The 25,571-nt window shown below is 41.4% G+C and overlaps 1 protein-coding gene across 4 annotated transcripts in view; it reads right to left on the minus strand.

The window, feature by feature from the left end:
- Positions 1 to 25,571, minus strand: part of PAMR1 (peptidase domain containing associated with muscle regeneration 1) — a 1,499,432-nt gene that overhangs the window by 400,615 nt on the left and 1,073,246 nt on the right. For all 4 annotated transcript variants that reach the window (XM_044082656.1, XM_044082657.1, XM_044082655.1 and 1 more), the window contains one exon: positions 22,857 to 23,074. In XM_044082656.1, the coding sequence (XP_043938591.1) occupies positions 22,857 to 23,074 (218 nt within the window). The remainder of the gene's footprint in view (positions 1 to 22,856; positions 23,075 to 25,571) is intronic.

Consider the following 25,571-nt stretch of genomic DNA (forward strand, 5'->3'; position numbering starts at 1 on the left):
GCAATGTTTTATTGTTTCCACCAGTGTTTATTCCAATTGTGTTTTGTTTGCCCATGTGCCACTTGGCTGATGTGTGTAGTTGTGTCAGCATGTGTTATACAGTGGACAGTAAGTGTGGGGTGTGTGCAGCACAGGTCTGCAGGTGTACATTTGTGAACATGGTGGAGATGCACTGTCTGCATGTACGTGCATATTGGACACATGGGCAGGGTGACATGCCCTGTATTAGCCAGTGTTAACACTCCATACTTTCTATTGGTGGCCAGTATGCATTGTACTACACACATTTTGGAACTTGAGTACACATGTGTGTGTATGACACGGGTTGACACTGTGCTGTGGGTGATGCTGTTGTTACTATCTGTCATTTGTTTGCATTACTAATGTTCACACTGTCCCAACTGCATAATCCTTTATTAATGCACACTGTTCACCTAGAGGGCTGCATGGACCGTGCTATCACAAACACAAGAAATTCTCACTTATACAGTAAAAGTGCATTAGTCTCATGGACCCCTGCCATAAACTAAATATATAATAGAAGGTGTGAAGTTGTACCAAAAAAGAGTTACATACCAAGAAGGGATAACCTCTCTGGTCAGTATCATTGGGAAAATACAATCCTTCAATAAACATACAAGGCAAGCTTCAAAATACAGAAAGGCAAGGATTCCAAAGACAACACTAAAGCTTTCTTCAGTGTTGTTCATAATCTACAGGGGAAATCGCAAATCAGGTCACAGTTAATGTAATTGGTCACAAAGTACACTTATCTGACTGACATTACCAATTCCTTGTCAGACAGTTTGAATGCGGATTTCACCACTCTGTCATTACACAAGGGCCACATTTCCAGACCTGAAGAATGTAAAACCTGATGATTCACAGACACTCTAGTTAAAACATCTCTTTAAACAAAGTACACACCACAGTGGCAATTGTACTGGACAGTGTCCCTGGCTGTGTCATACATAAGCTGACATATGAAGTCACCACTCACCTAAATGCTCTGTCCAGATGTAGCCTCTATACAGGTTACATACTTGTGGAATGACACACGGTAATGGTGTTCACAGTCCACAAGGGTTGAGCTACAATGTCTTCTTCTTCTTCTCCTTTCAGATGCTCCCATTAGGGGTCACCACAGTACATTATTTCTTCCTGGCCTCTGGATCTTGCAATATCACACCATCCACCTGCATGTCCTCTCTCACCACAGCCATAAACCTCATCTTAGACATTCCTCTTTTCCTGTTACCTGGCGGCTTCATCCTTAGCATCTATTTCACAATATACTCTGCATCCCTCCTCAGCACATGTACAAACCAACTTAATCCTGCCTATCTGGCATGGTCTACTAACCTTCAAACCTGGCCTGACCCTCTAATATACTTATTCTTAAACCTGTCCACCCTCATCACACCCAGTGCAAATGTTAACATAAATTGATTAAGGGTAGAACTACAACAGGTCCTGGAAACTCTCACCCTATAAGCCAGACCAGTGTTATCTGGAAGGCTATGGAGCACAGCATTATGGAATTCATTAACAGAGACATTATGAACCTGCAAACACTGCACCATACTGACTTAGGTTCTCTAAAGGCCAGATCATGGCTCCTACACCTAGTAGACTTCAAGCCAGTCAACAAGGCCATAGGTGAGGGAGGGGAGGTCAACATAGCCAAGCTATAGCTCACCAGCAATCCATACCCATCCCACATAATGGTATTATACATAATCTCAACAGACTGACCATAAACGATTGTTAGATGATGGCTTGACAACTGATGCACAGATGTAGGGGACACAGTAACATCTGCAGCCTCCATGTACTATTCTATGCCAGTAACAAGTGGTATTCACCTGCACTCAGTCCTGGGACCACTCCTGTTTGGCATATAGCATTCTTAGGTACAAGCAAACACAGTAGGGATATGTCTGCCCACGTTTGATGACAATGCATACTGTGGGCTGTATTTTATTCTCCAGATGACACACACATCCTCCAAAAGGGTATCATACAGACAGATACCTGGTGTCAAACTCATGCTGTAAAGCTATAAGCCAAAGAAAGCATAGTTATCCATTTTTAGAAAACAAAGTATCCCCAGAGTACCACATAGGTAGTAGCCCCCAAAATGTGGAATAGGTACTAATGTATACATAGAGCCATGTGTTAAGTCATCTCTCCTTTGATAATCATTACCAAAGGGTTTTGGAAATCTCGCTGTGGAGCACATAAGCAATAAAGGGTTTGCATGCAGATCCACAGAGGTTGTTGCACACCTATAATGATCAGTCATCTTTGCCAGACTTTGTTTTGGAACAGGTTTTAAATATACCTCAAGCATAAACCCTCACTCACTCTCTTTAATAGAAACCGTGATGAGTGGATGCGAAACGGAAGACGTAGCCCAGGGATCACTGCAGTGGCTAAGCTTGTCACAAGCATACAGAAGTGAGCTAAGGTCTGGAAAGCGCCAGCACGGTCTGGCAAAGATAACACATGCGTTCATGGAGAAAGCAGAGTACCCACCTATGAAATACTTGAGGTCACATGTATGTATATGGATTTGCCCCACAGCTACCTTACATGTGTAATGCACATACAGTTGTCATTGTGACATGTCATACACTAGAAAAATCAAAACCAACTCCACATTGGCCAATGGTGTCACACACCTGGAGCACAGACACACACAGTCAGCAAGTGCGAGATTCAAGCTTTTCCTAACTACATTATGATACTATAGCAGTATGCATTTACATGAAGCGCTATGCACATTACTGAAATTTCACCTTTCCACAGGTATATTTATAGGATGGTGACATCATCAGACTTGACAAAGATGAGTATACCACTTTTAAGGGGTGGAAGTAGTCCCCAAAAAGGTTGCTCCTTCACAGGGAGACACACACTAGGCAAGTGCAGGATTCAAAACCCTACCTAACTACATTATGATACTACAGCAGTATGCATTTACACGACGCACTATACACAATACCGGGGTTTCATCTTTCCACAGGTATATCTGTAGGATGGTGACATCATCAGACTTGACAAAGATGAGTATACCACTTTTAAGGGGTGTGAGTAGTCTCCAAAAAGGTTGCTCCTGCCCAGGGAGACACACACACTCACAGTTGGCAAGTGCAGGATTCAAACCCCTACTTAACGACATTATGATACTACAGCAGTACAGATTTACATGATGTGCTATACACATTACTGAGATTTTACCTTTCCACAGGTATATTTGTAGGATGGTGACATCATCAGACTTGACAAAGATGAGTATACCACTTTTAAGGTGTGTGAGTAGTCTCCAAAAAGGTTACTCCTCTCCAGGGAGACACACACAGTTGGCAAGTGCAGGATTCAAACCCCTACCTAACTACATTTTGATACTACAGCAGTACACATTTACACAATGTGCTATACACATTACTGGAATTTTACCTTTCCACAGGTATATTTGTAGGATGGTGACATCATCAGACTTGACAAAGATGAGTATACCACTTTAAGGTGTGTGAGTAGTCTCCAAAATGGTTGCGCCTCCCCAGGGAGAGAGACACACTCACACACAGTTGGCAAGTGCAGGATTCAAACCCTTACCTAACTACATTATGATACTACAGCAATACGCATTTACACGACACACTATACACATTACTGGGATTTCATCTTTCCACAGGTATATTTGTAGGATGGTGACATCATTAGACTTGACAAAGATGAGTATACCACTTTTAAGGTGTGTGTAGTAGTCTCCAAAAAGGTTGCTCCTCCCCAGGGAGACACACACACTCACTCACACACACAGTTGGCAAGTGCAGGATTCAAACCCCTACCTAACTACATTAGGATACTACAGCAGTACAGATTTACATGATGTTCTATACACATTACTGAGATTTTACCTTTCCACAGGTATATTTGTAGGATGGTGACATCATGAGACTTGACAAAGATGAGTATACCACTTTTAAGGAGTGTGAGTAGTCTCCAAAAATGTTGCTCTCTCCCCAGGGAGAGACAGATACACACACACACACACAGTTGGCAAATGCAGTGTTCTTAATCCAAACTAAGTACATCTTTACACTTCAGCAAGCAATATGGAGTTACAGGGTACAATACAGACATTACTTGCTGACAGTTTGCACAAAGTTTTTTTTTCACATTTGCTACCCTCCACAGGCTTATCATACTAGGTGTATTGTATGCATAGGCCATGACCATATCATATATGGGTTGATGCACCACATGCTGGCACACACAGGGTCAAACCTTGAGTAGCATCTTACCTTCACCTACATGATACTACAATATAACAGAAAGATGATAAACTTCAACAATTGGCTGAGCTTCTGGTGTCATTCAAAGGGGATCCAGTCTCTGTCCGCCTGTGATGACATGATAGACAAGCCTTTTTGCTTCGCTACAGATGGTTTGCACCTGTCTCCCCTATGTGTCTGAATACTGGCCAAGGCTCTTGCTGTCCCCATATTACCTTTTTAGGCAAGGCTCAAAGGTTCATAGGTAGGTACTAGGCTGTTGGCCCTGGGGCCTATACAATCCCAGCCAAAAAGGTACCCTGGCTTTTGCCACTCAAGAAATTTATTTTCCTGTGCCACTGTTGAGCAGAGACACAGAAGTGATCCCCAGGGTGAATTTCCTATTTCCCATCCAATCATCAAGATTTTTCTTGAAGAGTGCTAATGAGGAGCTTTGTTTGATATAGATAGGTAGTTTATTCTGGAGTATGTGAAGTCTCTGGGACCAGAATCTATCCCTCCAGCATGTTCTGTTTATTGTGGTGACAAGGTTTAGGTCCCTAGAGCGTGTAGGTTCATAGGTAGGTACTAGGCTATCTGCCCAAGGGCATTTATAAGCCTAGCCAGAATGTGTTGGCTTTCGCCTCCGTTTTAAATTAGTTTCCTGGGCCTCTGTCTAGCAGGGCCACTGAAGTGATCCCAGTGGTAAATTTACAATTTTCCATCCACTTGTCAAGATTCCTCTTGAAGAGAGTCTGCGAGGGGCTCTGCCTAACATCAACTGGGATTCTATTCCAGAGCGAGGGAAGTTTCTGGGACAGGAATCTATCCCTCCAGCATGTCCTGTTTATTGCTTTGCTGAGGTAATTCACTGGAGTGTGTGGCTCTAAGAGATTTGTTTTTCTTGAGGTGGAGCATGTCCATTAATTCCGGGTTGGACATGGCCTTATACAACAGGCATAGATCACCTCTGAGCAGGCAGTAAGCAACCAAATAGAGCTGGAGTTTCTTAAGTCGAGCTGCATAGGGCATCTCTTTGAGGCCCATGATCCTCTTGGTGAGGTACTTCTGTGGTCTTACCAGCTGTTGCATGTGCCAATTATGGTACATACCAAATGGGGCATTGTACTCTATTATGGGCCTAATGAGTGATGAGTAGAGGAGCACAATGACCTCTCTTGATCTAGAGGTGAACCCTTTTGTGATTAGGTGGGCTACACAGAAGGGATATCTAACCACTTTGGCAATGTGATTATAAAGGAGAGGTTACTATCTACCTGGGTCCCCAGACCCCTAATTACATTTTCCGTACCTAGTGGATTACCACCTATGTGGTAATTCGTGGGCACTTTGTTTTTTCCAAAGGGGATGACTATGCATTTTTTGGCATTCAGCTTGAGGCCATGATTTTGACACCAGGTGTCTGTCTCTGTAAGACCCTTCTGGAGGATGTCTGTGTCAGCCAGAGAGTCGATTATGGCCCCCAGTTTACAGTCATCTGCAAACTTGGTCAGCCATAGTCCTCCTGTGCTTGCCTGTACCTCAGAGAGGTATATACTGAACAGGAGGGGTCCCAGAACTGAGACCTGTGTGATGCCACTTGTGACTGGTTTAGAGTCGGACATCGCACCCACAACTCTGGCCATGTGGTTTCTATCCGAGACCAGTTGGCCATCCATCTCGTAACATAGGGGTTAATGTTCAAGCTGGTAAGCTGGTCTATAATGCCAGAGTGGGGAATGGTGTCGAAGGCCTTAGTGAGGTCCAGGTAGGCTGCGTGGGCTACCTTCCCTTCATCTATGGCCCTGGTAACTGTTTCAAAGAAGTCAACTAGGTTTAGGAGGCATGATCTGCCTTTAACAAAGCCAAATTGGGTAGGGTCCAGTGTCTGGAGGTTCCCAATGTCTCTGTTTATGAGTTCCATGATAATTTGCTCCATAGCTTTGCAGACCAGGCTGGTCAGGCTTATAGGGCGATAGTTCCCAGGTTCTGTTGTGGCACCACCTTTGTGGAGTGGGATGTCTGTTGCTGAACACCATTCTTTGGGTACATAGCCTGTGGTAAGGCTGAGTCTGAACAGTGAATTTAGGTGAGGGTTTAGTTCCTTTTGGAGCTCGTGTAAGATGCAGTCTGGGACACCATCCGATCCCATTGATGCTCTGTTCTTAGCTTTGGAGAGGGCTGTTTTTACCTGCATGTCCGTGATGTCTGGGGCTCTGCATTCTTCTGGGATGGACACAGGCCCTTTTGGGGGTGAGGGGGTGAAGTTTGCACTAAACTTGTCTGCCAGGATGTTGGCAATGTTAGTTGGTTCAGTGTATTTTTTGCCATTTTGCAGTAGCTCAAAGCATATCTGAGAGTTGCCACCTAAATGTTTGATATAGCTAAAGAAGGCTTTGTGGTTATCTTTAGATTCCTTGGCAATTTTTCTTTAGAAACTGGCCTTGGATGATTTTATGAGCGATCGTAGTTTCTTGCGAATAATGATCAGTGATGCCTTTCCTTTTTGGAATTTAGCTCTATCATGTAGTAGTTTCCTCCTTCTGTTGTATAGCTTATTTATGGCCAAGGACCACCAGACTGGTTTCCTCTTTTTGGAGGAGTGAGTCTTGGTTTTACTCAGGATGGCTCTATCCATGCATCCCTGTAGATGCTCATATAATGCACTTGTAAAGGATTCTGCAGATTGGATAGCATTATCCTGTAGCAAGGAGGCTTTGAAACTTTCCACTTTATTCTTGAGAAATGTGAAGTTTGCTTTTGAAATGTTTTTCACAGTGGTTTTCTTGACTGAGGTGGGGTCGGGATGTGGATGTCCAGTGTGATTACTTTATGATCTGATCTTACCAGCAAGGGGTTTACCTCTGGTGTGGAACACTGATTCCCCCATGTTGGTGATGATCAGGTCCAGTATGTTGTCACCTCTAGTGGGTGTGGTGACCAGCTGTTCCAGGGCGTTTGAGTTTATAAACTCTAGGAAGCATTGGGCAAAGGAGTTTATACTTGAGTAATTCTCCCAGTCAATGTTTGGGTAGTTGAAATCTCCTAATATCATGGTGTTTGGTAGGACCTTTATATTTTCCAGTGTTCTCAGGAATGCTGAGTGAGGGTCCTGAGACAAGGTAGGTGATCTGTAGCAGGCTATGATCTGATAAGCAGCTTTGCCCACTGTTAATTGCACTTGGATGGTCTCCGAGGCCTCGTGCTGTGCCACTAACCTGGAGGTGTGGGTATCCTTTATGAAAATGGATACACCCCCTCCTTTTGTATTTTGGTCCGGGTTTTGGGGCCAAAGCTCTGAGAGATTGAGATTTCTTTAATTGGAGCATGTCCAACAGCTCTGTGTTTGACATAGCTTTGTATGTTAGGCAGAGATCACCTCTGAGTAGGCGATATGTGACAGAGAAAAGCTGGAGTGTTTTGAGACGGTCTGTGTAGGGCATGTATTTGAGGCTGCTAATGATCTTGGTGAGGTATTTCTGCGGGCTTTCCAGTTGTAGATATCTTGTAAGGTACATACCAAAAGGGCCGTTGTACTCTATAATGGATCTAATGAGTGATGAGTAGAGGGGAACAATGACCTCTTTTTTTCTGCATGAGAAACCTTTTGTGATGAGGTGTGCCACGTAGAAGGATTTCCTGACTACTGTGTCGATGTGATTATCAAAGGAGAGTCTACTGACCACCTGTGTCCCAAGGTCTCTTATCACACTTTCAGTGTTAAGTATACTACCGCCTATGCTGTAGTTCATGGGTACAGAGTTTTTACCAAAGGGGATGACAATGCACTTTTTGGCATTGAGCTTGAGGCCATGGCTTTGACACCAGGTATCTGTCTCAGTGAGGCCCTTTTGTAGGATGTCCACATCGTTAGTAGTTTTGATAATGGCTCCTAGTTTGCAGTCATTTGGGAACTTCATTAGCCAAAGACTTCTGTGTTAGCCTGTACGTCAGGGAAGTAGATACCAAACAGGACAGAACACAGGACTGAACCCTGTGGTACTCCACTTGTCACTAGTCTGAAGTCAGACCTGGAGTCTGCTACTTTGACAGTGTGGGTTCTGTCAGTGAGTCAGTTGGCAACCCATCTTGTGACATAGGGATTTATACCTAGTTTAGTGAGTTTATCTATAATTCCAGAGTGGGGGATGGTGTTGAAAGCCTTGGCAAGATCTAGATAGGCTGTGTGAACCACCTTACCCTTGTCTACGGCTTTGGTGACTGCTTCAAAGATGTCTATCAGATTTAGGAGACATGATCTGCCTTTTACAAACCTGAAATGGTTGGGGTCCAGAGTTTGGAGATTGCCATTCTCTTTGTTTCTAAGTTCCATGATGATAAGTTCCATGGCCTTGCAGACCAGGCTCATCAGGCTAATGGGGTGCTAGTTCCTGGGGTCCGTGGTGGCTCCCCCCTTGTGTAGTGCGATAACCATCACTGTGTACAAAGCCTGAGGTGAGGCTATGATTGAACATGGTACTTAGGTGTGGTGCCAGTTTGTTCTGTGGTTCATGTAGAACACAGCCTGGGATGTTAATCTGGTCCCATGGATGCTGTGTTCCTGGCTTTGGAGAGTGTTTTTTACCTGTGCAGCCATGATGACAGCAACTTTGCATTCTTCCAGCAAAGAGATGCGCTCTTTCGTGGGTGAGAGGGGGGGGTAAAGTTAGCACTGATCCTATCTGCCAGGATGTCTGCAATATCAGTTGGGTCTGCATATTTAGTGCCATTGTGCTATAACTCAGACCAGATCTGAGTGTTGCCATTGTGATTCTTGACATAGCTATAGAATGCTTTGTGGTTGTCTTTAGAATCAGTGGCAATTTTGTTTACGTAACTAGCTTTGGAGCATTTTATCAGGGATCACAGCTTCTCCACTCATGGGTTTTACCCTCTTTTGCAACAGTTTCTTCCTTCTGTTGTGCAGTTTGTTTATGGCAGGGGACCACCAGATTGGCTTCCTTTTCTTGGAGGATAGCATCTTAGTTCTGTTTGGGATAGCACGATCCATGCACTCATGTAAGCGCTTATAAAGTGCAATTGTGTAGGATTCAGTAGTCGTAACTGTATTGTCCATCTGCATGGGTGTCCTGAAGTTCACCACTTCTGTCTTAAGAATCATGAAGTTGTCTTTGGAGATATTTTTTAACATGGTTTCCTTAATGGGGGTGGGGTCAGAATGTGGATATGTAGGGTAATTAGCTTATGGTCAGATCAGACCAATGAGGTGTTGACTTCAGGACAAACCACACCCCGTAACCAACACAAATAACCACAAAGTGAGCTAAATGCTACTCATTGCCAGAAGTCTCAGCCTCCAGATGCACACACTCGAGGCACTTCTCAGTATGGAGAATATTGATATCTGTGCAGTAACAGAAACCTAATTCAAGGCTCCAGAGAGCATACCAGCACTACCAGGATACTACTCATTCCATACCTTCCAGCATCAGAACCTGGATCATAGCACATAGGGTGGGGATGAATCCATATTCATCAAGGATACCTACACCTCTCTCTACATGCTCTCTACAGGATATGTACCCATAGAATGTTGCACAGCAATGTTCTTTCCACTCCACAGGGGTGGGGCCATAAAAGACCCTTGGCATTCACACTCTATGAACCTGACGAGTCTGATCTGCAAGGCAATGGAGCCAATCATAATGGAAGTCAACAATAAAAACATTGGGAACCTTCACATAGTCGAGCACACCCAGTTTGGCTTTGTGAAATGCAGATCACACCTCCTGAACTGGGTGGATTTCTTTGAGACAGTTACCCAGGCTACAGATGATTGAAATGAGCTCCACACAGCCTACCTATACCTTGCTAAGGCCTTTGACACCATTCCCCAGTCAGGTATCATAGATGAACTCACCAACCTGGGCATGAATCCATACATCACAAGATGGATTGCAAACTGACTCACAGATAGATCCCACAAATTAAGAGTTGCTGGCTACATGTCAGACTCTACACCGGTAACAACTAATGTCCCTCAGGGTTCAATCCTGGGGTCCCTCCTGTTTGGTATAGACTTCTCAAAAGTACATGCCAACACAGGAGGGTTGTGGTTGACTAAGTTTGCTGGGAACTGTAAAGTGTTTGCCATAATAGATTCCCCGGATGACACAAATATTCTCCAGAAGGGACTCGATGAGACAGATGTGTGGTGTCAGAATCATGGCCTCAAGCTCAATGTGGAAGAATGCATAGTAAACCCCTTTGGTGAAAACAAAGTACCCACAAACTACCACATAGGTGTTACCCCCTTAAAACTGATAAGGTAATAAGGGATCTGGGGACACAAGTAGATAGTCATCTTTCCTTTGACAACCATGTTGCCAAAGTGATTGGGAAATCCTACGTGGTCCACCTAGTCAACAAAGGGTTTGCATCAGGATCAAAAGAGGTAGTGGTGACCCTCTACTCTTAAGTCATCAGACCCATCATTGAGTACAATGCACCATTTTGGATGTACTCAACTAAGCATATCCAGCAGCTGTAGAGACCACAGAGGTACCTCACCAAGAGGATTACTGGCCTCAAACAGTTGTGCTATGCAGCACAACTGGTTAAACTAAATCTGTTCTCCTTTGCGTACCACCTACTCACAGGCACACTCTGCCTAACATACAGAGCCATGTCCAACACATAACTGTTGAACATGCTCCATCTACGGATAACAAAATTGAGTCGCACTACACACTCCAGGGATATGAACCTCATCACAACAATGAATACAACATGCTGGTGGGATAGAGTACCATCCCAGACACTTGCCTTACTGTGGAACAGAGTCCCAATGTACATCAGACAGAGCCCCTCGCTGACATTCTTCAATAGGAACCTTGATGAGTGGATGGGAAACAGACAATTCATGCCAGGCATCACATCAGTAGCCCCACTAGAAAGGGGATTAGGGTACTAACTATTAGAACTAGGGCTTGGGAGACTACCCAATGGAGTGGTGAAAGCTGCACAACCTGCCTAGGCTAATATATGCCTTTGTGAAGATAGTCTATTACATACCTATGAACCTATGTGACAGGCACCTGTCTACAGATAGTAGATGTGTAATTCATTGTACAGTCAGGTTGTACAGCAGGCACATGGACCACATACACTGTAATGCTTACAGATACTGGTGGCTGTTATGTACAGTGGGTGAGATGTGCACCTCATGTCTTTTGTGCCATTGGGATGTGTGCTGGGTTGGACAGTCCAGAATGGCTCCCTGTCCTGGTCACCCTCTTACACACATCTCTTCCCATCCATCTTTGGCTTATTATACTGTGTTCCCCCTATATATATATATATATATATATATATATATATGTACATAGGTAGGTAATAGATATATTAGTATGGCCAGAGTGTGCAGCTATCACCACACATGGGGTTAGTTCCCTAGGCCACTGTGTAGTAGAGCTGATGAAATGATCCATGGTGTGACAGTTCAGTTTCACATGCACTCATCAAGGCTCCTCTGGAAGAGTGTCAGTTAGGGACTCAGCTTAATGTAGGTTGGGAGCCTGTTCCAAAGCAAGGGAAGTCTGTGAGTTAGTAATATATCCCTTCAACATGTTCTATTTATTGTTGTGATGATGATATCCCTAGAGCATGTGGCGCAGTGAGCTTGGGTTTACTTCAGATAGCGTATGTAAATCAGTTCTGCATTGGACATGGACCTATCTGTTGGGCAGAGATCGCCTGAATAGACAGCATGCAGCAGAGTACAGATTGAGTTAAATTCAGTCTTGTTGCATGGAGCAACTGTTTGAGGCTAGTAATCCTCTTGTTGAAGTACTTCAGTGGTCTTTCCAGCTGCTGAAGTTGCCTAGTCAGATTCATCGCAAGTGTGCTGTGATACTCTCTGATGGGTCTGATGACTGATGAGTAGAGGGAACCTCCTCTGACCTACATGCAAAGACCTTGGCAATTTGTGGGAACACATAGCATGATTTTCTATCCACTTTCTGAATGTGTTTCTGGAAGTAGAGATGACTATCCACATGTGTCCATAGATCCCTTATTATTACCTCCATATTTAGGATGTTGGCACCTATGTGGTATTTGTATGGCTGTAGCTCGAGGCCATAATTTTGACACCACATCTGTCTGACTGAGACCCTTTTTAAGGATGTCCCTGTTGTCCCAAACATCGATTATGACAACCTTTTTGCAGTCATCCACAAACTTTGCTAAACATAGCCCTCGTGTGTTTGACTATTTCTGAAAAGTATACACCAGCAAGAGGGGTCCCAGAACTGAGCCATGGGGGACAGCAGTTGTTACCAGCTTGAACAGGAGACCACAATTCTTACCTTGTGGGATCTATCTGTGCCCCAGTTGGCAATCCGTCAAATGACACACGTGTTTATGCACAGTTTGTTGATTTTGTGTAAACGACATGTGTATGGGATGTTGGAAAAGGGCTTTTCAAGGTCTATGTAGGCCGTGTGGAGCTCATTTCATTGATGTATGTCCTGGGTGACTGCCTTGAAAACTGTCTAGCAGGTTTAGGAACCATGATCTGCCCCTGACCAAACCACAATGGGTAGGGTTGGGTGTTTGTAGGCTCCCAAGAGCTCTGTTTATGAGTTCAATAATGATGGACTCCATGGCCTTGCAGATCAGGCTTATAAGACTACAATTCCCATGGTTTGTTGTGCACTGACACTTGTAGAGTGTGCCAAACATTGCTGTAACCCATTCAACAGTTTCATATCCTGTACAGAGGGTGAGTCTCAACAGACTGTTCAGGTGCAGGGTCTGTTTGTTTTGGAGTTCACATATGACACAGCCAGCGAAACCATGTCATCCCATAGATGCCATGTTTTTAGGTTTGGATAGAGCTGTTTAACCATTGTATATGTGATTTCTGGGTTTTCACAGTCTCCAGGTATGGTAATGGGCCTTTTTGTCAGTGAGAGGGGGATAAATATGTATGAACCTGTCTGACAAGATGTTGGCAATGTCAGTCATGTACATGTATTCATTTACACTTTGCACTGACTCAGAACATATATGAGTTTACATTGATATTTATTTCATAGTGAAATAAAGCTTCATGGTTCTCTATGGACTCCTTGACAATATTTTTGCCAGAACATGGCTTGGATGATGTTAGGAGTGCTCATTGTTTCTTGATGATACTGATCGGAGATTTATTGATCTTCTTTGCATTTTCACTTTCATTGAACAACTTAAGTACTTGTAGTACATAGTTTGATTATGACAGGGGCCCAATATATTATATGGGTCTGTTTTCATATCACTGTGTGTGCAAGGCAGGATTGGTGAATAGTGACAAGTGTCTGGAGTAAGAACTGCAACTGCCAGATATGTGTGGCCCACTGCTGTACTCAGACATGGCCTGTGTGAGCATGCCCAGTGTGACCTTTCAGTATGTTGTTGACTGACATTTGCTTTGTTTGTTTAAGTATGTGAGCATGCCCAGTATGACCTTTCAAGATGTTGCTGACTGAAATTTGCTAAATTTGTTTAAGTATGTGAGCATGCGCATTATGGGCATATATACTATATGTGTGTGAAAAATCAAGTTGGTTTTTACTTCAGGGCTCACCTATGTGTTGTACATTGACAGGAAGCACGCTGTGCCTGCAGGGCTTCCATGAGTCAGTTTGCATAGACTTATCAACATTTCTACATACAGGGGGGGCAACTATTATTTGTACATTTCTACCTGGGGGGGGGCACACCTGATTGTTACTGTGGGTGTACATAGGATGAGGGTTACACCTGACACTTATATACATTTGCTAGGCCTGCACTGCTATGACAGGTACTCCATTTCAGTCTGTACTGTTGCCTATCGTACTGGCTTGAGGCATACCACTGTACTACAGACCTTAGCTTCCAATTACACTCATATTAGTTTGTGACTTCATAGCCTACCCAACCCACATCACACTGCCTGGCCTGCTGTTATCTGCCTGCATAGGCCTGGGGGGAGGTTACTCATATGCCTCTTCAGAGGGCAGGATACAGCATTTGTTTGTGTTTGCGTTTGTCTACAACTATCCTGCTGGCTGTGACTGTTAGGTATGTGACCCCCCCCCCACCAACTGGTATGTGTGAGCGACTTAAGTTGTGTCTATGCCAGTGAAATGCTGTCATGGCTTAGTGGTTCAGTACTGTGACTATAGTGCACAGTATCCTGAGTTCGAGCCCTGTCACTGCTTTTTATTTTCCTGCTAGGCAGACCTGACTGGTTAAGGAACAGTAAAGCAGGTGTGAGCGTGTTTACTCGACTTTGCCCAACATTGCCCAGCATTGCCCAACGTTACGCTGGTTAGCGTGGTGCGCAGCTACGAGCAATTGTATTTAAATATGCTCAATACTGGTAAAATTTGCTTAGCAGTGCTTTATATTGTTTAAAATAGGGACTCATGCCTCAGGTGGTGCTGCAGGGCTGCCTATGTCGGATGCACATATTACACTCCCTATACACGTTTGAAAACAGGTAGTGTCAAGTTAGGCATCCCTTTTACTGTATGTGCGAGTCATAGAGAGGTGTCATTTCCAGGGTTCCTACTGAGTCAGTGTATGTGCTATGCATTGCCTCTTTTTCAAGGCCAGGGCATACTGGGCACGCCTCCTTCTGCCTACTGGGGCAGGCTCAGGTTGTTCCTCCTCCGAGTCACGCTGTGTCTGTGCAGGCCTTGGCAATGGTGGGGGGCTGTTTGGCCCTGCCCCATGTTGTTCTTGCTGCAGCAGTTTCCACAGGATCATATTGTGTAGCATGGCACATACCATGACAATTTGGGTGCATGCAGTTGGTGAGTACTGCAAGGCTCCACCAGATGTGTCCAGGCACCGGAACTGTGACTTGAGCATCCCAAACACACTCTCAATTATGTTTCTTGTTTGTGCGTATGCCTCATTATGAAGTTCTTGTTTGGGTGTGTGTGCATTTCTGATGGGTGTCATCAGCCACGGCTCCAGTGCGTATCCAGCATCCCCCACTAGGTGACCATCAGGGATGTCCCCATTGGCAAATCTCTGGTACAGCTGCTTCAGATGCCAGATGTGGGAATCGTGATAACTTCCAGGGCAGCCAGCACACACATTCATTATTATGCCCTGGGCATCGCACACGACCTGGAAGTTGATGGAGGGGAAGGTCTTGCAGTTGATGTAGACCCTACCCCGCTCACCGGGTGGTGCTTTGATGTGTATGCACGTGCAGTCTATTGCACCCACTACCTCAGGGTATTCTGCTATTTGGTGGAAAAGATGCATATTGCTGGCCAATGCTTCACGAGAATTGGGGAAATATACATGCTCACCGACATATGCTGACATGACATCCAGGAACTGGTGCAGTACCCTGGATGCTGATGCCTGTGAAATCCCCATCATATCACCAGTTGGTCTCTGGTAGGTACCTGTAGCTAATATTCTTAGGCCAACACATACCTTGGTATCCACTGGGATGGGTTCCCCTCTGTTGGTTCTGTGTTTGAGGCGTGGCCGGCACAGCTCAACAATTTGCTGCAGTAGGTCTCTGTCCACCCTATAGTGCTCCACTATCTCCAGCTCGTGTAGCCGCTGGTAGGTTACCCTGGGTCTGTACACTCTTCTCCGTCTCCTCACTCACTGTGGGTTGCTTAGCAGCATTCACAACATCACCACCCTCAGCACCTTGCACATGTTAGTTTATGATAGCAAGAGCAACCCCTAACATTTTGTCTGACTTTAAAGTTTTTAAGCTTTCCCTCTTTGTATACTGCAGTGTTGCAGAGTTCTTTGGAAAAAAACTGGGAAGAATGCTGTTTGCAGAGTTTAAAGTGCTGGGCTGGGCTGGGCTGGGCTAGTCTGCTACCTGTGTAATTGGCTGATTCTGATATATTTCACCTGACAGCTCTGCTAGTTCTCCTTGGTTAACTTCCTACTACTTCTTTTCCTTCCTTTTCCCTTTCGTTTTCCGCCCAGGGCAGCACCGAGCAAACAAGCGCACACATGCTGTGTGCACTTTTGCAAGAAATTTCAGATATATTCACGGCATACACCTTTGGTTTCTGTTTTTCAAAAAGGACAGCTGTAAACACGCCTCTTGCAATCCTGAGCAACTCAGGGCAAACACAAGACACTGTGCTCCAATAAGCTTACAGCCTTTCTGACACACCCCCTCATGATGTTACCTATATTCTACTCTACTACTCATCTACTCCTACACTTGCACTCTTGGGACATGGCTCACATGCTGGGGAAAATTGGGATTTACTATCCTTATCCTCATTTGCATAGGATTGCCTACTAATGCATGGTTACATCTCTCACACTGAGCTTCCCCTCCTTAGCAACCACTACTCAGTGGCCATGTTGTCTTCAGCCTGCCATTCCCCTGCATGGCAGGATAAGCTTTTTAGGGAAAATGGCTATTTTTGGCTATTTTTAAATTATTTTCTTGATTTTTAAAGTGCCGCACATTTGCATGCTGCTGCATTACGCTTAAACATCAGTGATCGAGGGGAAAAAAGTTAGATTTTAATAATTTTATATAAATGCCAATGGCCTTCTATTTAGCCATTGGCATGCTTCCTCAACTGTATGCATCCTTTATTTGGAGCTGTCATAGCTCCATTTAGCTATTTGCAGAACGGTACTCCGTTACCAATGGAGTACATTTCTGCAGATAACACTAATCTTCCATGGACAGGTTAGTGTTTCCTGGATTGCAAATTTACCTCATTTGCATAGCTTTCAGCAGCAAATGAGGTAATTTGCATACCATGACGCTGTCCGTGCAAGAGGAGCTTTAGCAGCTCTCGTGCACGCCCCTGCTGGCTGTACCTGGATTGCACGGCAGACATACTGCCTCCGTAAGCTCCTACACTCTTCTTGCACCCCTGCAAGCTTTTGTAAATCTGGCCCAATGAATAAAACAGAATAATACTAATCTTTCAATACTGTTGCTAGCATCCATTTTCCATTAACCTTTCTTTCCAAATAGTCCATATAACATACAATATTTTCTTATCTTTTTAACATATTTCTTATTTATTCATGTAACATTCATACTCACTCATATCTATGTTTATCTTATCCATCTACTATATATCTTTAAAAAATGTTTCTTCATATAACTTTTTCCACAATTTTACTACTCTTGTACATTTAAAAATCATAATCTGTATTTCTTTTCCACAATATATTCATATTATTTCACTTTTTTATATGACCTGCTTCCTTTTACTGATAATTTATTAATCTCTAGCCTCCATAAAAATCCTGATATTCCACTTTTCTTTTATTACATCATGTAATTCGTACTTTTATAGCTTTATTTTTTTCTTTCATTAAATCTGCCCATGGGTTCTCATAATAATATTGTATTACCAAATTTTTATGGCTCATTTTTCTTCTTTTCAATATACTTAATTTTTACTTTTCATAAAAATATTTTATCTTGATAATATTTCATTTCTCTATTTATAAATTATTTTCCTCTTTTAAACCTTTTTAATGTTTCTGAAAATCTTTCATATTTACATTTAAATAACATTACCACTAGCTTCTCATTTGTCTCATTTAATTAATCATTTTATACAAATTCAATGAAGCAGTGTGTACAACCTGATTTATTAATCCTAGCCCTCAGTTTTGTTTGTTCATATACTAAACTCCTATTTTTTACCAGATTCAATCTCAAATCTGATATAAATAAAAAAATCAGTTCTAATGCCTCATTTTCATATACTATTGGCATTATATATACATTTGCCAAATAAGCTATCATTCCCATTAAAACTGAATTAGTCAAATGAACCTTTCTAAAAAGATAACATGTTTTCCAAAAAAAAAAACACAAAACTCCTTGTTTCATCTACTCTTCTTTGCCATTGTCCTCCACTTACATTTTTACCTCCAAATCTAACACAGAAACCTCATTCATTAAAAAATATATCCCTCCTAACTTTACTATGCCACCCAATCTTTCTAAAAAGATAACATATGTTTTCCAAAAAAAAAAACACAAAACTCCTTGTTTCATCTACTCTTCTTTGCCATTGTCCTCCACTTACATTTTTACCTCCAAATCTAACACAGAAACCTCATTCATTAAAAAATATATCCCTCCTAACTTTACTATGCCACCCAATCCTGATATGTTTTTCTTTTAAAGTCATGCCTATTGCGATTAGACATTCATGTAAGTAGCATAATATTTCTTTTTTCCTAACTATATATTTTGCTTTTCCTAACTATATATTTTGTAATCATTATAATATAATCTACATAAGTCACATAATTACAATTTTTATTCCTTCATTTATGTAATTTGCATCCTTCATTTGCATGTTTACTATTTTTACAAGTACACTCATAATTAAAGCAAATAGAAGACAGGAATCCCCATGGACTATGATGTTTGCAGATGACATTGTGATCTGTAGTGAGAGTAGGGAACAGGTGGAGGAGACCCTGGAGAGATGGAGATATGCTCTAGAGAGAAGAGGAATGAAGGTCAGCAGGACTAAGACATAATATATGTGTGTGAATGAGAGGGAGGATAGATGAATGGTGAGGATGGAAGGAGTAGAGGTGGTGAAGCTGGATGAGTTTAAATACTTGGGATCAATAGTTCAGAGTAATGGCGAGTGTGGGAGAGAGGTGAAGAAGAGAGCACAGGCAGGATGGAGTGGGTGTAGAAGAGTGTCAGGAGTGATTTGTGACAGACGAGTACCAGTAAGAGTGAAAGGGAAGGTCTACAACAGGGTAGTGAGACCCGCTATGTTATATGGGCTGGAGACAGTGGCATTGACAAAAAGGCAGGAGTTAGAGCTGGATGTGGCAAAGTTAAAGATGTTAAGATTTGCACTGGGTGTGATGAGGGTGGACAGGATTAGGAATAAGTAAGTATATTAGAGGGTCAGCCCAGGTTGGAAGGTTTGGAGACAAAGCCAGAGAAGCAAGATTATGTTGGTTTGGGCGTGCTGAGGAGGGATGCTGAGTATATTGGGAAAAAGATGCTAAGGATGAAGCTACCAGGTAACAGGAAAAGAGGAAGGCCTAAGATAAGGTTTATGGATGTGGTGAGAGAGGACATTCAGGTGGTTGGTGTGACAGAGCAAGATGCAGAGGACAGGAAGAAATGTAAACAGATGATCTGCTGTTGCGACCCCTAATGGGAACAGCCGAAAGAAGATGATGAGTATGCAACTTAGTGGGCATCCCTGTCTTACGCAATTCCTCTTGTCTGTTTCTTTACTCAGCCATCCCATTTTACTAAAATTCTTAATGTATTCGTATTGTGCACTAAATAACATACAATTCTAACTTTTTCTTGTAATATATTCCTACATAATAACCCATTAAATTTCATGTTGTGTTAGATCAAATGCTTTATTCAAATCTTCTATCATAAGTTTAGCTTCCTCCTTTCTGCTTATATTGTCCACCATTTTCCTTACTATCAATAATAATTGTTGTTATCCTTTACCCTTTTTACTATATAGGATATTTTCCATAATGTCTTTTTTCATTTTAATTTCCATTCTCGTCTGAATTATCTTTACAAAAATCTTATAGTCTACATTGGTCAACACTACTGATCTCTGATTTTTAATTTCATTTTCTTCTTTTATCCACATAAATTTATAAATCCTTATAAAACATTTATTCAGAACCTTTAAAATACTCTTTTTGCAAATTTGTTAATTTTTTATACATTTGATATTCTACCCCTTCTGCCCTGCAACTGATTGTATGTTAACTTATCCGAGTACCTAACTAATATGAGGAAATCTCCTTTTCCAATTCTTTTCTTGTTTTGACAATCTTTTAACATTCTTATGTTCTCCTGCTCTTTCTTTTTATCTTTAAAATTTATTTTATGTAATCCACTACAATATTCATAATCTGTTCTTGGGTTCTTTCTATTTCTCATCTTTCATTTTCTATGTTTGTCATCATGCTTCTGTCTTCCTTAGCTAACCTACTCAAATAAGTAGATATCTCTTCTCTTCTACCTTGTAAAATAGCTTTACTTAAATAACAGTTCCTTTTTTTTCCTTGATTTGTTTTATATATCATTCTTTCTTCAGCAAGATATTTGGTATTGTTTCTTTCTAAATCCGTTAAAGCATCTTTGTATATGATAAGATATTTTTCTTTTTCTACTTTCTTGTCTTTCTTTCATTTTAAAAATACCTTTTTATATTTCTCTTTAAAATAAGCCACCATTCATGTAAACTTTCCATAAATGTGTTATTTTCTTTCCATTTTCATCCCATACTCTCTCATTTATCATTTTTTATCCCTTTTCCTATTCTTATATACATCTTACTTTCCTTTATCTCTGTCCATAGCATTAAATAATCTGAAAAACCTGTTATAATTTTTTTCCTTGCGCAATATTCAACACTTTGTATATGATTAAATAATCTGTTCAGTGTTGTGTGCACCCTGAAAGTATGTCCACAAATTTTATTCCAAATGCTTAACTTTCCACATTTCATAACTTCTAACATTTTTTTCATATCACACCTTCTTTTTTCCATTTTCCTCTCAAATCACAATTGAAATCTCCTGACAATATAATAATCACATGTATTTATAGATAATCCGTAATCTTCTGAAATAAACTGAGCTCAATTCTGCCAGCCACCAGTGAATTAGGAATGGAAAGAGTGCTGTATAGTGACTGGGGGGTGTTCTGTTATGTTCTAGCTAAATTTCCGCTATTTGCATACATACCACTTTTCTCTACTGAAAAAATGCCAGTATCCTAGTGGAATTAACCTGATTAACATAGGATAAATAAATAAAATTATTACAAATGATCAGTAATGCCAGCCATTAAAGCTTTTTTTTTACTGCTTATTGTTGAAAGAATGCATATCGAAGCAAAACTTGCTCTATTAACCTTTTAAGTAAATTAAAGTAATATTTAAAATTGTCTCAGTTTTATCCCCCTTTATTTTTGGCTTTGTCCAGACTTCTTGACCAAATAAGTTGAGAGGTATGGTGCTATACCAAAGCATTCAGATTTAAATTGTTTCTATTGGTTTTGCTTCAGCAAACCATGAATAGAGTACTAGATGGTTCATGTTTTGTACTTGCTTGGTATAGGTTTTGTCTTTCAGTGCCATTTTACTTAGTGGGAGGCTAGAAAACAAACTTGTTTCTTTGCAGTCTCAACAGCTCAAAAGGTAACACATTCTCTTTTGCTGCAGAAGGCTATACTTTCCAATCTCATACCAGGTACCTGGACTGATTTTTGCAATACTGACACTGCATTGCAGCATAAGGGGGGTGCTGCAATACTGGGCATGCTGTCCTTTGGATGTGATATTAAACTGAGGCCTCATCTACCTGAGTTAATGATAGCTCATCTCATATTTCTTGAATTTGGACTAATAATATTTTTTTTTCTTTCTACTGCATGTAGTAGGTTTTTCTGTGTTGTGAACATTGCCAGGACTGGTAAGATTATGGCATACTGTGTTTTTCTTAGAGAAATGGTCTTTCATTTTTAACTGTGGATTATGGGTCAGTTAATGTGCATTATTTATTCTACTGGTATGGTGATTTGGTGGTGTTTATTTTTTTTTCTTCACATGTCCTATGTGACCCAACAGTTAGCTGCTGTTCCCCCTATTGTACCCTTGCCAGAATTGGAACCTTGTTCTGCCACCGGAAACAGTACTGAAAGTCTGTGGTTCCATAGCTGGTGACTTGATAGGTAGGATAGAATATAGTCTGAAAAGGCTAGATGGGGTAGTAATAGAAGGTTAGTAACTACAGACAGTCTGAATGCAATGGCTTAGATTAGTGATGAGGGGAAATAAAGGGAGTGAAGGAATGCAATGCATTTAAGAGAGCAACAGAGAGAGAGATAACAAAATTAAAGATATAATGAGATAACACTAAGGTTTAGAGGAAGTTCAAAAAATGACAATAGTAGAATCATAACCTGGCCATATAAGTAACATATGAAGACAGATATGTGGAGAGTTCAATAGAATATGATTTTAATTACTGAAAATTTCATTAATTAAAAAAAATATTTTTTTTCATAAAAAACATGAAACACTTAATATAAACTGAAGGATAATTTAAATGATCAGTGTAAAGTAGTACACAATACAGAGCATTTGTAAAAACAGTATATTTTATAACAAGAAAAGACAGATGCAGTATGACAAATGTATCCTTGTATATGCAGATATGTAGCTACAGAAATTGAATATCATCACGTATGTTTTTTATAGAAGGATACCGAATACAAATCTTATTGAAGATGGAAATACATCCACATTGTCTGTGTTATCTGCTAAGTATCACACAGAACATTAAATGTTACATAAATACACAGTCTCTCTGAATGCTTTAATATCATCTGCAATTTTTTAATAAATTAATTGATTATTTGGTATATACAGTTGCTCTAGAACTATCATCGGTTCCCTACTAAACTGTGAGTAAAAGTACCAAGTGAATCAGAGTAGGAGACACTGATGATTGGATAGAGAGACAGTTGTTAGTTACATTTATCCTTTTCAAGTAAACAAAACACAATGCTGCTTCCACACTAACCTGTAATTTCAGAGAAGGTTGCATAGAATCCATCATAGTTCTTAGATCCATCAGAGGTAAATAAAACATGCAAGGAGTTTCCAGTGCTTCGAATTGGAGCAGGCCTCTCATTACCACAGACCTTCGCAATAACCCCAGAGTCAACATTATCACCATCACGGACCTCCAAAAAGTCGTACTTGCACATGTGATCAAATTCCAGACTCAGCATATCAAACCTGAAAAAAAAAATACTGATTTCAGGCAAAAATTCTTAAACAGGATCATATGGGAAATTAAACTGGTAATACACTTACAAATTCATTTGTATAAACAAACACCATAAATGCTAAAGGCATTTCATGTTTACATTGTTCGCTGTTTAAATGCACATGCTAAGTGGCTGCTGCCAAAACTCAGAAGAATGCAACTGTAAACATCCAGAGTAAGTCAGAAAGAGCAAATGTGAGAAGCCCATCTCATGTTAGTGGGGGTGGTACTTCAGACCATTCTCTTTACTCTTAAGCACAGCAAACTCAATATTTAGGGGTGGGAGATCTCCCACAACTGACCAACAGCTGCAATCAAGGGCCTGTTCTCATTCACCTTATCTCCAACTCGTATTTAGGGCCTGTGACAGGACTGCGACACCCTTCAGCAGTATCATATTGCTGTTGTTGGGGATTTCTTTATAGGGGCAAGTGATTCCACCCCTTGTCTCAAGGATGGACATACAATGGGCATCTTGGCATATCCTTCCGCTTCAAAAGCTACTGTCATGCCTCCAGAAGAAATTGCTCCTATTCATGTCTAGCCATCACCAGGGATGCATCATGAGGTGTGCCTAAGTACGTACTCTCCACCCAGGATGGGCACACCCATCCTCCTGTCTGTGACATCAAGCACCGAAGCTGCTAATCAAACTCAGGTCACTTGGACTATTGTCAGGGCTTTATCCCTGTATACCACAATCACAGATACAATTCAGTGTTAGGAAGCATTAGTATCAGAGGGTGTTGGAAGCATAGTTTGCCATATATTTTGTGGTTTAAAAGGGTAAAGCGTCCTTACAAGAATGACCCTACATGTTCCCAGTTCAAAACAAAGATCAGCCATGACTGTGTGTCTGAACATGTCCACCCTTCTTGCCTGCACTGCCCAGTGCCCCAGCAGCTATTTAAACTCAGGACACCTGGACCATAGTGAGGACTATATTTCTCTAAGCCACAAATACAGGCTTCTGATAGTCACAATGCAAGAAGAAACCGGTATCATTATACAGTAGTATTTATCATCTTTGTAAGAAAACTCAGTGGTACGTCTACGCCTGTTGCCAATAAGACAACATTGTATCTGACCAAACAATTTTCAAACAATCATCACAGGCACAGCTGTTTCAAAGAGAGCCATGTGGCAGCCCCACGAACTAGCATCCAACCTCCCTAGCTGTTCAACTAAACATAAAAAAAAAAAAAAAAAACTGCAGGAAGCCTATTGGCTTCCTTCAGTCAACATCCAAACCATGCCCCTCCTAAAAGAAGAGAAATGTCCACTCTGTCTACTGGCACAGCAACAAGGTGACCAGATATACACACCCTGTCCATCCTGCCCCAGTTCTTCAATGGAAGAACAAAAAAAAAGTATGCGAAATGTAGGAGCCAATAAGGTCCCTTTCTGCTCCATGTCCCTGCCACTCCTTCCTCACACTTTAGTAAAAAAGAAAACAAAATCTTTTTTGTTTAAACTGTAGTCTATATCCCACAGGGAGTACTACAGCATGCAGGTTTCAGGTAAAAAAAAAACGTTTGTACTTTTAAGCTGTAGGAAACTGCTAGCTACAATATAAGTAGTTGCTACAGACAGTTTAAACCACACATGGAACACTGCAGCACTCTTTTTTTTAGTTTAAAAAAGATTTTTTGTACTTTTAAGGTGTAGTAAACTGATTGCTACACTACAGGCTTTTATTGCAGGCAGTTTGAACCACACATGGAGCACAGCAGCACTTTTACTAAAGAAAGAATGAATGAAAATTTTTACTATTAAACTGTAACAAAGCAGGTGATGACAGCAGACTGTTAAAGCATGGTTATACTGACACACTGTAGGTTACTGGCCCACAGACACCAGTGATAGCATGGAATTTCCTCATCCATGGAGGACACTGGAGAGGTCAGCTGTTATCACAGTATGATATGCCATTGTATGGCGCTATATGACCAACTGGCTAGATCGCCAAGCTTAGTATAGGCAATTCAACCAGTAACTGAGCAAAGATCTGCTGATCTGCTTTTATGCATGCTTACTTCCTTCACTGTATGATACTAAATAACCATCATAGACATGGAAAGATCATTCACATTACTGCAGATCCGAGGTTTGGTCTGCTCATACTGGTGAAACTCCTACTGTATGTCATCCACCACCTCCTGGTTAGTCTGATGTGAGGTTAGTCTAAAAAAAACACAAGTTAATAATAAACCTTCTGTATCCTGGTGTAGGAGCTACATGCTGCACTGCCTCCTCCAGTTCTTTCTGAACTATGCCTACTGCTGACTGTGGGTCAGCCACGCAATCATCATCTTCTGTGGCCTCTGCCACTTGCTTATTTTGTTCTGCAAAACACAATGTTAGATCATATCCTCTTTCAAGTCTATGACAAAAGAGAGGCCAAAGGCTCTGTATCTGTATTCAGTCTTTTACAGGCTCTGAGAGAGGATCTTTTCCTAGTTTACA

This window comes from Protopterus annectens, chromosome 9.part0, assembly GCF_019279795.1.
Source record: "Protopterus annectens isolate FY-2018-M chromosome 9.part0, PAN1.0, whole genome shotgun sequence".
NCBI lineage: Eukaryota > Metazoa > Chordata > Ceratodontiformes > Protopteridae > Protopterus > Protopterus annectens.